General features: G+C 29.8%; 2 protein-coding genes across 9 annotated transcripts; both read right to left on the bottom strand.

Annotated features, from left to right (window-relative positions):
* Positions 1 to 251: 251 nt before the first annotated feature.
* Positions 252 to 7908, bottom strand: LOC100651332 (cAMP-dependent protein kinase type I regulatory subunit). Of its 4 annotated transcripts, XM_048408366.1 has the most exons (6): positions 5471 to 5651; positions 2950 to 3010; positions 2288 to 2597; positions 1926 to 2192; positions 1645 to 1848; positions 252 to 1510 (listed from the first exon to the last, which is right to left on the bottom strand). In XM_048408366.1, the coding sequence occupies exons 2-6, from the start codon at positions 2959 to 2961 to the stop codon at positions 1338 to 1340; spliced, it is 966 nt and encodes a 321-aa protein (XP_048264323.1). In that variant the 5' UTR covers positions 2962 to 3010; positions 5471 to 5651; the 3' UTR covers positions 252 to 1337. The 4 variants fall into 4 exon arrangements, with proteins under 4 accessions (XP_048264323.1, XP_003397429.1, XP_012166907.1 ...); XM_003397381.4 differs by lacking the exons at positions 2950 to 3010; positions 5471 to 5651 and adding an exon at positions 7744 to 7908; XM_012311517.3 differs by lacking the exon at positions 2950 to 3010 and having other exon boundaries at positions 5471 to 5653.
* On the bottom strand, positions 2994 to 14995 carry LOC100651084 (gamma-1-syntrophin). Of its 5 annotated transcripts, XR_007225069.1 has the most exons (13): positions 14538 to 14995; positions 13707 to 13811; positions 13432 to 13630; positions 12993 to 13118; positions 12748 to 12909; positions 12492 to 12676; positions 12255 to 12413; positions 11967 to 12191; positions 11687 to 11890; positions 11514 to 11629; positions 7744 to 7961; positions 6046 to 7616; positions 2994 to 3106 (listed from the first exon to the last, which is right to left on the bottom strand). XR_007225069.1 is itself a non-coding variant. In XM_020864591.2 (11 exons), the coding sequence occupies exons 1-10, from the start codon at positions 14598 to 14600 to the stop codon at positions 11522 to 11524; spliced, it is 1536 nt and encodes a 511-aa protein (XP_020720250.1). In that variant the 5' UTR covers positions 14601 to 14995; the 3' UTR covers positions 8720 to 9601; positions 11514 to 11521. The 5 variants fall into 5 exon arrangements, 3 of the variants coding, with proteins under 3 accessions (XP_020720250.1, XP_012166915.1, XP_012166916.1); XR_007225068.1 differs by lacking the exon at positions 6046 to 7616; XM_020864591.2 differs by lacking the exons at positions 2994 to 3106; positions 6046 to 7616; positions 7744 to 7961 and adding an exon at positions 8720 to 9601.
* Positions 14996 to 15159: the final 164 nt, after the last annotated feature.

The raw sequence follows: 15159 nt of genomic DNA, 5'->3' as shown, positions 1-15159 counted from the left end.
TCGCAATTATATTTATCACAATAACGTAATGTTTATGAAAATGAAATAATATATATAAAATTTATTTCAATTACACGAAAAAGTAAAACTTTTATTACGTGATACAAGAACGTAAATGCTCAGAGAAAATTATATAAACGCCAAAGTAAATATTTCATTAGAAAAAATACAGATTTGTTGCAATTATTTGTTACATTGTAAATACGGAAATTGCATATAACATATGTTTTTATAAGTTAGTTTCCAGACAATTAAAACATGTTTTTTTTATTGATTTTACAATATCCGTTTACAATGCGATATAGTATGAGCAATCAATGCAGTTATTTAATGCAAAGTTTTTTCAATCGGTTCGGTTTTTGTGCACAAGTCGCCAATAAAATTGTGCGATGTTACAGCTAAGTTTTAGTTTTTGAATTCATTGTTACACAAATATTTAAATTAAATATGTTTTTTATATAGATACATATATTTTTTTCAAATCATACACTAGCATGTGTATAAATTAACCACGTCGTGAAATGCATATAATAATCCTAGCTATCTCATATATCGTAAAAACTATGAAATTCATTTTAAGTCCGACAAAATAAATAAAAACAGTATCGCAATGGAAATTGAAACCGAAAATTCAATAACGAAACATTTTGTTTTATTCGTTCCATCAAACATTGTCAAAAAATTTTGCAAAATGGGGCATATATTTATCGAATTTTTCCAAATTGTTTTCACAGATTTCGTACATTCTCGGGAAATATGTTCGTGTAAAAGTGGCTAAAATTCGACCTCTATATCGCAGCATTGCGAATTACAAAGTGCGTAATAACTTGATGTATCACGACATTTCCAATTATTTAGTTTGTGTTTTAAGAATTATATATGTCATTGCAGAAGCATATGTTAACTGCATACATTGATTGAATGAGCATAAAAACTACTTATGTAACAAATATAATGACAAAAAAATAACACTACGCACAAAGCTTTAAAAGAATTGCTCGAGCTATATTTATTTAACTATCTAATAATAATACAACTACCTTATTGATTTAGAAAGAGAATAAAATACTTTAGATCTTCAATTCCAAATCTATTCAAATTTAGACTAAAAAAATACAACATTGTATAAAATGGTGTCAAATTGTTTTCATGCCACATCATACAATTTTAACAGACAGTCGTGCATAATTCAACATATATAATTCTTAACACAAGTATCGTTAGCCGAAACAGTACGGTTATTACTTACGCTATTACTCAAATAAAAAATGTTAATAGTGAAACGTACTTTCATGAAAAGAAACCAGGGTGGCTGATAATGTCACTGATACGGCAATTTATACGGATAGGGACACGAAACTGTTATACTGGGTGATGTTGCGTTTCAAAATATCCGCGCACGGACCTAAAACTCGCTCGAATCTTGCTCGGTCGAGTTTCACACATTTTAAAGGGCCTCGCGCCACGACAGTCGCTGCTCTCGGCCTGTCCAATAGCAATGCAATTTCACCTATAATCAATAGGACATTGTTGTTGAGACAATATTCAAAATTCTTTTTTCACTCATCCCTCTACTTCTCTCTCTACTCTATTATCATTAAATTACATAACTATCAATGATCATTCGAAAAAACGAAAACGTACCGAAATAATCGGATGGTCCTAAACGACCGACTTCCGCTAATTCTTCACCCTCTGAACGTTGCTGTAAAACAACAGCTGTGCCTTCGACGATTATGTAAAAATCTTCACCAGGTTCACCCTGCCGAACTATTGTCTCACCATCGTCAAATGCCACCGGTTCTAAAGCATCGGCTACTGTGAGCCGTTCCCACTTATCCAAAGATTCTAAAAATAATAGCAATTTTATACAATAAGAATCAGTGATTCTGGCACGTTTTTATGAAGCATGAAACGTTAGTTACCCAAAATTGAAACTCTGGAAAGGAACTCCTCATACATCTTTCGTTTCCTTATCGTAGAGCCCATGAGAATTCTGCGATATGAATCTCTATCGATACCCCATAATTTAACATCGGTCTTTGCTCGAACAGTCGCAGCACGTGGAGTCCCATATATCAACGCAAGTTCACCGAAACTTCCACCTTCTCCTATGGTCGTGGCTAATTCACCATTGACAAAGATTTCAACCTCTCCTTGATCGATTACATAAAAGTTGTCACCTTCGTCGCCTATTAATGTACAACAAAAAATATTCGACGTAAACTAGTTTCGCTTAACGATTCTCTCGGCGATTGATAATTAAACCTAATACTATTTTTAGCACCTTGACGAATAATTGCCTCTCCGGGCAAAAACGTGACAGGAAACATGGCGTCAAATATATCAGAACGTTCGTTCTCGTCGAGATGAGCGAAGAGGACATTTTTTGCGATGGCTTTACTCAAGGCAGCCATTGTTTTGTAATCCTTGGGCACAACTTTTTTAACATAACTTGTCGCATCTTCTTCAGAGACCGGCTCCGCGGAGATGCCTCCTCTTCGCCTCGGAACTTGAGGACCTTGCTGTCCAGCAGGTATGTCCTCAGTATCCTCTGGACTGGTCGCAATCTGTTGCTTAGCATCGTGAGCCTGCTCCTGAAATCAAAAAGCGAAAGTCGATCAATTTCATCGAGATGATAACCAATGACATTACGTTCAACAAACGTTACGCAACGTATGTATCTAGGCTTTTGCTAACAGGAATTAGGTTACCGGAGAAACCATCTTTTGAGCTTGGTGATTCTCGAAACTCGATCCAAGAGGGGAAAAAAGAAATATAATATAAATTTACTCTTGAGTGATATTCAGAGAAGGTGAAAATACTTGATTACTCGATCAAGCGATGGTTTCATTTTTATACCTATTTCATTTGTTTACATTTACGGATAATTAAAGAACATTATCGATCATAAGATTCAACACTATTCACGTATTTTGCTCTACTTGCCTGTTGCACCATGTCGAAAGCTGATGATCTCCTAGGTGTTTTGCAATTACTATCTTCGATCCTATATGCAATCGATCGATGCTCTTTTTTAAAACCAACAAAAAAAAACTTGTTTTCGCTTGCGTTATTTATTTATTCCAAAACGAACGACACAACCCTGAAAGAGTCACGTAAGAAAAACAAGCCGCTTTTATAAGTCAATTTTGCTTAGACATGCGCAACACACGATATTGTGCCCTTCCTTTAATGAAATCATGTACTCTTAATTTCCTAGGTATATACGTATGTATATGCTAAAAACATGGGTAACTTATACTGGCTGGATCACAGAAAATGTTGTGTAAAGTCATTTTTTCCACAGCAACTACTTTCATATGCCAACGAGATTCTTCTTTGTTTCACCCTTTCTGTAGTTAATACAAACACCTTATGTAGCAAATAATAAATAATGTATTTTATTTTTATCATTTGCATGTCTTTGCAATGATAAACAACATCAAATCTATCGATCCAAAAATTATTTCATTACAATGACAAAGGGCAACGGGATATGTCAGAGAGATAAAGAAGCCAACACTTGGTACTTTTTAAAATGAATTCTGTAAGAAATAGAGAAGATTACAAATTCCTATAATTGAATACGTCTGTACTTAGGTATCGCTCCCTATCTACCAAAAGTAAACCGATTATTGTAAGATTATATAAGCCTTTGGATAAAATATTATTATACGGCCTATGGACGATGAACATCGATAAAAAGGTAAGCAAATAATGCCATAGGTCACTTGATGTTTTTGCAGATGAGTGCCTCCTCGTAAATGCGCAATATAAGACGAAAACATTGTATCAATTGCCGATACCACACGATTTTTATACTGTTTAGTGTCAGATTAATTTATTTTATTATTATTGGATTAAATTATTTTGTTAAATATTTTATTAAAATTTAATAGCAATTAAAAAGAAAGATTTTTTGAATATCACAATTGACTAGAAACAGACAAATACATTGAGAATCATTCGTCTTTTCGCAATATTTAATTTAGTTCGTTAAATCATAATATTTAGAATGATTACGCCTTTGCAATAAAAAAAATGCCAACTTATACCAAATAAATATTATTAGCGAAATTATTGTTCTAATTGGTTGTAAGAAATCTTTTTCTTCAAAAATGAAGTATGATTTATTATATTACTATTCTTTTTCTTTATATCAATCGCCTCTATTATATTCATATAATACATATCCAATTCGTCAACATTAATTCATAATAGCATCTATTTCCACATTCATTTATTTCACTATATTTTATTAATTGATCATAAGTTACATTAAACGAACAAAATTTTTCTAATAAAAAATAATTAATATAAAATGTTATAGCTTAAACAAACAAAATTGTTATTAATAAAAAGATTTAATATAAAATGCAATTAAAAATACGACAAATATTCTAAAAAAAGGAATAGCGCGCGCGCGCGCGTGTGTGTGTGTGTACATGTCATATTTAAAATACTCTTTTATGAATATACATGAATTCCAAAATTAACAGTGTATTATCGCACACGAAAGAACAATAAAATAATGAAGATTAGTTGGTCAGTGATCCTAGCACGTGCTGGAATGGCATTCATTTGACGTTCGAACAATAAAATATCACGTGTGTTATTATAAAGAAAAAAGGTTCACAAATATGCCATCCAATTATTTTTAATAAGCTGTGATGAAATTCCATGGATATCTCACATTTATTTCCTTGCAATAATTACATAATAGAAATTGCAAAATATTATATCAGTCAATTCCATTGTGCGCAGTAAAGACTCTTAATAATCATTATAGCAAAGCGATCTAACTTCAGTGAATATCGAAGCATAAACTTCAGATTGCCTCTTGCTCAGTAAATAATACATTCAAGAATCAAGAAGTTATATGGAGAGATATTAGAACGCATAAAATGCACGCATGAATAATGATGGATATTTGAATCTCATTTTTGAAGCAATTCGAAGTTTTCTGTATTATAAAAATTAGAACCACTTCAAATATAATTCAATGCTAAAAACTGATACAAATTTTGGTAAGTTTTGAATCGTGATACGCTAGAATTCCATTAGATCAGACTCTTCAAAGTTTCAATAAATTTTGGGAACTTACTGGACATTCGATATCTTATATAATGTTTCATAAATTTAAAATATTATAAATAAAATATAATATAAGAAATTGTAAATATAATTTATCGAAGATATAAAACATCGAATACTCGCGAAAATTTCCAATCTTTGCAGTTCTTCAATGCCTATCAAAACTCTCAAGGCATATCCGAACTTTAAGGACTCAATATCTATCAAGACTCACGATTCAAGATTTACCAACACTTTTAAAAGTTGAAGTATCGAATCATACGCGGCAAATGATTCGAAGTGTGCATATGTGCATATTTGATGCGATTCGAAGTGTTTCAGAATTCATCACTACGCATAAATCTTGTATAAGATCGGATATTCGCGATCGTACCTCGTACATTATTTGTCGATATTACTTGATATTCAATACACGTGCACGCGTAATTTTTACCCGATTACGCGTATATTCTTTAACACTCGTCGTCTCACAGCCAAATAATTGTATCACAAAAGTAAAGTTTCTCTTAGTGGTTGGCAAGCGAAAGAGAGTAACGCACAAATCACGGCCACAATCGTTGCTGATCGCGCGCTACCACGTCTACCGCGCGCCGCTTCGGAATTTTCTAAGGTCTCGCCAAATTCGATTAATGCGACACGATCTTTCGTTGTAGTTGATGTAAAGTCGACGCTGCGTGCCAGATGGTACATATACCATATGATGTGCGTCGAATTTTCGTTGATTCAGAATCAAATTGATATGGATAACTCATTGACAGATGAGGATTCAATGGATAACGACAACAATACTTCCGGCGTTGCCTGTTTAAAACGCATTGTCGCAGCGCGCTTCGCACATTTTCTAGGACAACGCGTTACACCGCTTTCATCGTTGTTGGCTAAGGTTGCGCGCTTCGTTATATTTCGAGCATGTGCTATATTTAGAGCAGCCCCTACAATTGCACATACCTCGTCTCTTTCGATACGTGTATACATCCGCGGCGATAGGAACCGATGACGAGCATCTTATTTTGTGACTCATATTTCCACGTTGGATGTACATATTTGTTTAATGATCGTGTAATTCACTCAGAAATGGAAAACGTTATCGATCATTTTCTACGTAGCGCTGCTGCGACGCAGAAAGAGGAGGGAACTCGGCTAAATGTCCTGCCGTTGTTTACGGAGATACGAAAATCTTAATGTCAAGGATAATGCTGTAGAACTCCAAGGAAAAATATGTGTATTATTCAGGACTGCTATGTAAGATACGGCTGCGTAAAGACATTCCGTTTTTCATTGCAAATGAAAAGACAAACTAAAGAAAACTATCAACCGTACAAATGCTAGAAATAATTGTTGACAAAAGTAACGGAATTAAGGTTCTTATGACTGGTAATATTGAACGCTATCCCCACCACTGACTAATATCCCCCACCGAAAGAAACTAGCGAAGTGGACGCGTTTAAATAAATACATTTGGCGCCAAGTATGTAATTCAAATTAACTTATTAGTGTGATGCGAATCAAATCATTGACAAATATGCTATATATACGTTTTTCATTTTCCTATCAGAGCGTTTTAATTCTCACTAACTACCTTTGATACCCTTATAATACAAGGTCAGTCGTTTGTAGAGCCCTTCCTTCGCTGATTATTTATCGCTATTTACTAACGATCTGAATCACATCACAGCAATTAAGGCTTAAAAAGTAGATGTTTATATAATATTTTTTACGTAAATCTCAAAATTAAGTATTATGATCGCGAACGATAAACGATTCGAATTTTATATCATATTTTAAGTTATATTCAACAGCAATCTTTTGAACGGTTGCTTATTTAGTTAAAAATACTTCACAGTCTTCGGCATTTATTACAATGTTAAAAATTATGTGTGCATTCAACATAGAATCTTTTTCCAAAAAACATTGATGTTAGAATATAGTATTTTAGAAAAATAGATAAATTAATATAGAAAATCAAAAAGTATGTAAGATTAAATGCAAGTGCTAATGATTAAAAGGCATAAGAAAAGAAATTTAATAATTATAATATTGTTTCCAAATATGTAACAACTAAATACCTATTATATAAAATGGATTTGCATTATGTAATGAATAGATTCATTAATTGAACATAATTTTTTTATTTTTTAAAATACTGATATTAATTGTTCTAATGACTAATTATTTAGAATAATATCCCAACAAATGTTATTTGTAAATCTCCTAAAATATAAAGTGACATTTAAAGAGATATGTATATGCTATGTGCGTACCATTCTATTTGTATTGATCAAGATAACTTTTTGATAATACTACAGACTATATTTATGAAAGTACCATTGGCAATTCTGTATTAATAAAATTAAGTAATTAACACTAATTTGTATAGATATTATTTTGTCTTATCTGACAATAGATAGATCCTTTTACTCTCTTATCTGTCCTTTGGCAGATCCTTATTGCACACATGCAGCTTAGCATTTTAATTGATATTTTTTTCAGCTTTGTATAACCACAATATGAATAGTTATCTGAACAATAAAAGAAAATACATGAAAAAAAACTAGTGAACAACATCAGTAGTTTATTAGTAGTGATGAAACCAGTAAAGAATGATGAATCTGAGGTTATTTTAGCAGAACATGATTCAATACGTACCCGTTCCAGTTTTTGAAAGTATTCTCTCAAGAATGATATGGGATTTTCAGGACGCCCCACACACAGCTGCACTATACAGTCTTTTAAAACTTGTTGAATATTGTGTCTCTGTACGTATTCCTCGCACTCTCTTAAACTTTGCTCTTCCTCAAGATTCGCCGCCATATTGATACACAAGTTGACACTTTATAGCAAATACCTATTCAACAACTCCGTTCCTGACATAAATATTGCGAATATATCAGTTTTCATTTGATAATTCAATCTTTTTTATATAAAGAATTTTAAAATATTTTTCACATGGTTATTTATCTATATTATTCATTGTACGATGCATAGTAGACAATCGTGCTTTTTCGAGGTTTTAATTCAATAAAGAATGACTGCCGCTAAATATGAATTCAAATTTATTGTTTCCCCTTGAAAAATACAAAAGTACAAGAAATAACTATGACTGCTGATATTTCAGATACATCCGAAAATTAAAGATACATTTTCTGTTGTTTCATTCTTGTTCTGATAAAAATATGTCTGTAATCGTTTGAAATAAGATTTAAATAAATACGATCACTACCTAATTAATATGTGTAAAACTTAGAATAAATAAATTGATCTTTTGTTGAAATCTAATACAAAAAATTTTCAATCTCATATAAGTAAAGCATATAGTCTAAAAGTTAAGTATAAAAAAATAGTTAATGAAATTTGATTGTACAAAAAAGTAGAAGTTCGACATTATTAAATTTCATTGCAATAAAAATTCTGAAAAAAACTTATTTGAATATTTAAAAAACAAATTGTAATTAATAGCATGTAGTATGATTGGGTGATAGGAATTTAGAAAATATTTCAAGTTTATATTTTTAACTTCTAACAATAATATATTTTAAAACATATTGTCAATAGGTGGATAGACATTATAACATATAAACTATATTTTAAAATATAAGATAAGAATGTTTTTTTCTGCTCTTAGCAGTTATATTTCTGTAATCCCATATCAATGACGTCATTTCGAAAAAGATTTTTTTCTGGCATTTAATGAAAACTGAGGAGAAATGGGATTTCAGAATTAACAGTTTCAAACTGAAGTCTTATCATTTAGAAAATGTATGGCCATGTTTTTCTATATACACTGATATTTGTGTCTAGCACAGAATGATTTCAAATACTTATGCAAATGCCAATACATTGTAGAATCCTCTAAAATATTATAATATTGTGCAAGCTCATTAAATGCAATACTTTATTGTAATAAATAATTTAAAAAAATTATAATACAAATTTTGTGTTATTTCAACTTAAAATATACAACATCGCATATATTTAACATACTCTATACATTTATATATAAATAAATACTTATTATGATCTTTAAAAAATTACAAATTTTCACATGGGGGATTCTCCAATGATCTCATTTGAAAATGTAGTTTTTAAAACAATGATTTATAATAAATAAATACATTATGCTTAACTCTCACAGTTTAATTTCATGTCTTACTTATTTCATCTATTTAATCTAGTTGTGCAGTTTTTTTTTAATAATAATCTAAATTTAACTATAGAATGCATGCGATGCATGTGTACAATAAAAAAACAGGAGTATCATAGAATATTGCAACATATTCTGCACTTGGTAATTACAGTTGCTTAGGAATAATTACAATTGTTTTAAGGATGCATTGACTCGTATTGGAAATACTTTTATGTTCTTTCAGATATTACACTTTTATTAAATTGCGAGTCTAACAAGTGATTGCCTACAAACAATACTTCCCTGTATTCTCGTTTCTTTGGACTATTTCGTCTCTTTCTCTAACAGCATTAAAATTTATCAAAATTCACCGCAATGCTTCTGTAATTAAATTCAGCAATAAGTTTTACTTAATCCCTAAACTGTATTATTGTTCAATATTATATGCATATGGTCGTTTCTTAAATGAACATGAAAAACATAACATAGCATAAAAGATAAAAAAAAACTCCAAATTACAAAACACATTATGAAACACTTGAATATAAAATATGATCTTTCTAGAGTGCCTTTTAATGATAAACCGTTATAGTATCTAAAATTCTGACCATGGTAACGCTCTGATAATATAATAAGAATAAAATAAACAAGATTAATTTTAAATAATAATGCTCTTTTGTATAATTGCTATTGTATTATATATATTAATATAGGCACTTTCTACAAGTAACTGGAGACCTTTAAAATGTGCAATAAAAATGAAATTTTCAACAACTTTCTTATTATTAAAATCCATTTCTATGTAGGTGCTAAAAATATGTCTTTTTTAAAATAGTAAATTAACTAAGAAAGTCGAATAACTAATTGATTTAATAGAATATACTTATACATATAGTTGTAAGCACACATAGTTTTATTAGTTTTTTGAGACGGTTATGATAAAATTCTCATAATATCTTAACTATAAAAATCGTGTATCATGGTTAATACAAAGTGCAGTTTGTAATCTAAACAGCATTTGTTTTGTTTCTTCGTTCATTATACATTTATTGCTCTAAATAGATTTGTAAATTGGTAGATTAATTGCACAAGGTGTGATACTTGTTCCAAAAGTTACTTTAATGTACTTGGTAACATTATAGCTTTTAAATGTGATGAAGGAGAATGAAATTTTGCAATGTAATGAGAAATTCTCATGCAATAGAATTTTCATGTAGAAAAAATAAAAAATATTCAGCAAACGAAGCTTAAAATATTAAAATTATCTTTTTTAAATTGATGTTGTATGCACAAATCAAAATCCATATAAAAATGCACTGCTAAAATTTAAAAAGAGATAATTAACAATTTAATTACTTATAAAGCTCATTCAATGATAAGCTTCTACAATTCATAATCTATCCTCCATCATTTATATATTTATAAATAAAATTTTTTAATAGATGGCCACCATGGTCTATAGTTACTACTTATTGCTATCAGATTATTATACCATGATTTTATTTCGCTCGAATAATACTGATTTGAAATTAATATCAGACTAATGTAATCTTAAATGTCGGTTTTTAACATAAAATGAAATTTTCTAATGTAATACATATTTGTTGGTATTAAATGCATAAGACTTGCTGTTCTAGAGAACTATTCAACTTCGATGCTTAACTTATCAACTTTTTTAACTTATTAATTACACCTTGTTCATGGTTTTTAAGGCACCCGATATACATGAAAGGAAATTTGAATGTACAACTTATTGCTCAAGAGAGGTTGCCTTATCACTGGAACTTAAAAATCATGAACGAGCGCGAGTTCTTTTTTAAATTCTGGCATTTTTTTCGTAATAAATGCAAAATATGACTGTTATATTAAAAAAATGTCATATAAAACGTTCCTAAAAGTAAAGCAATAATATCTGTATTTTATAATCGACCTAATCTATGAAGTATAAAAAATAAATAGCAGTGCTAAATTAATAGCAAGGTACATAATAACATGTATGCATAAAATAACATAAAATACATAATATATATAAATAAAATAACTCAAGGCAATTAATATTGCTAACTATAAAATTTCACCAATATTCCATACAAATAAAACTAGAAGCAATAAAGTAAAACACATTTATATAATTTTTTCAAAAATGATAAATATTTTTCTCAAAAATTGACTAGTACTTGACATATCTTTGATCTAATTTATTAACTAGAATATTTCTGTATGTTTATGCAAATATATGAATGTTGAACAGTGATCTATTTTCCTCTGTGATTTATTTGGCAATAATACTTACTTCGATTCTTACGGAGTTGTTGATGTTAAAAATGTTGGATCAACTGCAGCAACCTTTGCAGTTAAAAATGCATGCATACAGAACAATAAATTCTGCAACTGAGAACATTCCAATTCCTACAAAGAAAAAGAACATAAGGAAATAAATTATTTTTACTTATGACAAATAAATACCTTTGTCTCAATAGCGATACTATCCAACTCTTGAAAATGTAACTTCAGTCTACTTTTTCCATCGTCGCTAGATCCTCTTAATTGTGAAAATTTATAACGCCAGACAGTCTCTCCAATATCTTCATAAGAAAGTGTAAAACCTTGAGTCCATTCTAAGGTTAATCCTGCACTCCTTCCATTAAAAGTAACAGGAAATGTTTTACTCTATAAGAGAAAATATGTTATAATAGAAAATTCTATAAATAATTTCTAACGAAATACATAAAAGCTTATTACTAACTTTCAAATGTGTAACAGCTGAACACACTGCAGTATGCCATGCTGCCTCAACTCTTAAGAGTTCTTGTCTAGTTTCAACGCTTAAATATCGTGGAGGTTTACCCGGGCTTTGTGCTAAAAAGCAGTGCTGTCTTTCATCTACATTTTCGGACTCTCGCATTACACGAAACATTGTTTGATATACTTTAAAAGTTAATGCACATCGTGACCAATCTCCTATATTACACTAGAAATAAATCATAATATTTAATTGTACAATATACACTATTAATACTTTATTAATACTTACAGGGGGCGTTTCAAATAATAACAAATCGGGTCCTTTCAGTGCTAAAAATCTCGGTCTATAACTCTGCCATGGCTGATTACTATTGCTTACTGCTTCATTAACCCAGCCCATGTATTCTATACGTTCACCGACTCCAAAATTACGATTATATAATTTCATCTGAAAAATAATTATGTAAATTATAAATAAGTGTATGGAAATTATAAATAAGTGAACTTGGAATATTATGTTTTTCACCTGTAAATGTGTTAAACCTGTAATATTATCGGTTATATACTTTAACCATTGACTCAGAATAGCGCTATCATCACAGTGTATTACACCAGTACGTGCACCATTTAATCCTCTTACTTCGAACGCATTTCTTCTTAACTTATCTGTTCCAAAGATGTATCTTGTCACATAAGCCATCATTAATGGAACTGGAATTACAAAAGATTATTAGCTCCCTTAAATAAATAAGGAAGAAACATATCATAAAACATTATTTAACCTGTTATAACATCTATCCATTTCTTATATTGCATTGAAGTGGCTGATGCATTTGAACTTTGTCTACTATGACCACATCTAGGACTACCACTTTGTCTGTTAGGTGATAACCATTCATCTTCTGAACCTCCATTTGCAACATTATCTAATTTCTCTTCTTTTTCTAAAAATTATATTAATGCAAATAATAAGGTGAAATACAAAAAAAAATATTTTATATTATAAAATTGAATAAATCATATTTACCATTTTTTTGTAAAAATGGCTTTGCTGCACGATAATGTTTTACTGTCAAAACTACTATATCACCTGCATTTCTCAAAATGTTAACAGCATCATCATGATTACATGCAGTTATATATTCTCCATTTACTATAAAAAAATAAAATTATAACTTTAAATGACATAATTTCCACTGATATTTTAAATGTGGGTTTTACTTTGTAACACCATAGGTGAATAGCTAACATGGAACAATATTTCAAAGAAAGAAACCAATATTGACAGGTCTGACACAAATAGAATAAGCATTCAGAACTACCTATATACAGAAATACAATTCTTATTGATGAAATATCTTTTCATAAAGAAATATCAAAGTTCATATCATTTACATCCATTAATTATGATAAAAAGATATTTAAAAATTATTTAATAATTTATATTTAATGATTACTGAATTTACCTTTAATAATTGCATCTCCTACAAATAGTTGACCACATTCATCAGCTGCCTGACCTTTATAAATTCTAGATATGAGTACAGGAAGTTTATGCTCTGCTCCTCCCTTTATGCTTAATCCTAATCCTCCAACTTTTTGTCTAGTGATTTGCACCATTCTCTCTTTAGCATCTAATGGTGGTTTATTATGATTCGCAGTCTGCTGAAAATCAGTATTACTTTTTATAAACCATACAAATAAGATAGTAATGACATAATATGATGATATTAAACTTTACCTCTAAATCTTCCCTTTGGAGCTTTAAAACTTCCATAGACAGATGTAAACGCATTGGTACTGACTTACTTTTTCCATCACTAACACTCACCATCCCTGTCCTCACCTTTTCAAAGAAAATAAATATTGAAATCTGATTTATTTGAATGAACATTAAATGAAGTAATTATCTTGAATTATATAAATATATACTAAAAGAGTTGTATACATTAAATTAAATTTTTATATACCAATCCTTCAAATCATATATTTCATATGTACAAATGATATATACATAAAAATCCATTATAAGCAGTTATATATATTATAAGAGTATGATAAAATATTAAACTCATCATTGATAAATTTAGAAAATCAATCCCAGTTTCTATTTGAATTACAAATATCCCTGTATATTAATTAATCAACTGTATCATTCAATTACTTTGTAAATATGCATTCTATTATATAGATATTTCCAAACAATTCACAATTGTTTATTTTTAACTTATAATACCAAACTTTTTTATGTATCTTGATATTCAAACGACTATACAGTTGAAATAAAAAAGAATATGGAACAATATAATTTTTTAATATTATACTATTACATTTATAACATAAATAATTTCTAAAATTTCTTAAAAATTACAATTATGTATGACTCATCTATTTCATATTTATATTTCGTTATTTTAAAATAATAGTAATCCGAAAATTGACGATAAAATTTAACTGTGGAATAAGTATATACTGCAGTATCCTCTTTCACATTAACAATGTTTGGATTTTAAAAAATTATCAAAAAAACACTAAATTATATTTAAAAGAACTAAGTATATTAACTGCTTACCTTCAGCTTCTGATCAATCTTCTCCTCGATCGGAGTACTCATTTTCGTTGCGTTGATTCTCATTATTTAATATAATTATGCAGCTCATACATACAAGCCCCCGTATTGCCAAACACAAATTTCCGGGGTTAGCAAAGTTTCGTAAATTGTTGATATAACAAGTAACATAGTTTTAGACGAATCGTTCGACACAATTACAAGTACTACTCGAACAATGAAAAGCCAAGATCATATTCTTATTGTTCTTATCGAAAAAAATGCACCAAAGTACTCGCAAAAGATATGTAATCAAGGATTCACGATATTTTAAAATGTGACAAATTTATCGAAAATCGTGATTTTTCAAACCATACCATCGTGACGTTTTAAAACGTTCGGTGAAGTAAAAACCCCGTTAACCGGGACGCAGAAAAATTGGAGTGGGCTAAAAGTAGCTAAAAGCCCGCGGCTGAGGCGCATCGATTTATACACTGCGACGCGCATCGATGGTACCTCGTTTGTTTTGAATCGCGGGAAATACGAAAACAGAATATTTTGGTATATTATTTATATTTCGTTATATTAGTTATTTATATGTGATTTGATAAATTCAGTGATAAAATTTTAACATATGTAATATATA

Source organism: Bombus terrestris, chromosome 9 (assembly GCF_910591885.1).
Source record: "Bombus terrestris chromosome 9, iyBomTerr1.2, whole genome shotgun sequence".
NCBI lineage: Eukaryota > Metazoa > Arthropoda > Insecta > Hymenoptera > Apidae > Bombus > Bombus terrestris.
The sequence above is the reverse complement of the archived record's forward strand: the minus strand, read 5'-3'. Positions and strand labels throughout refer to the sequence as shown.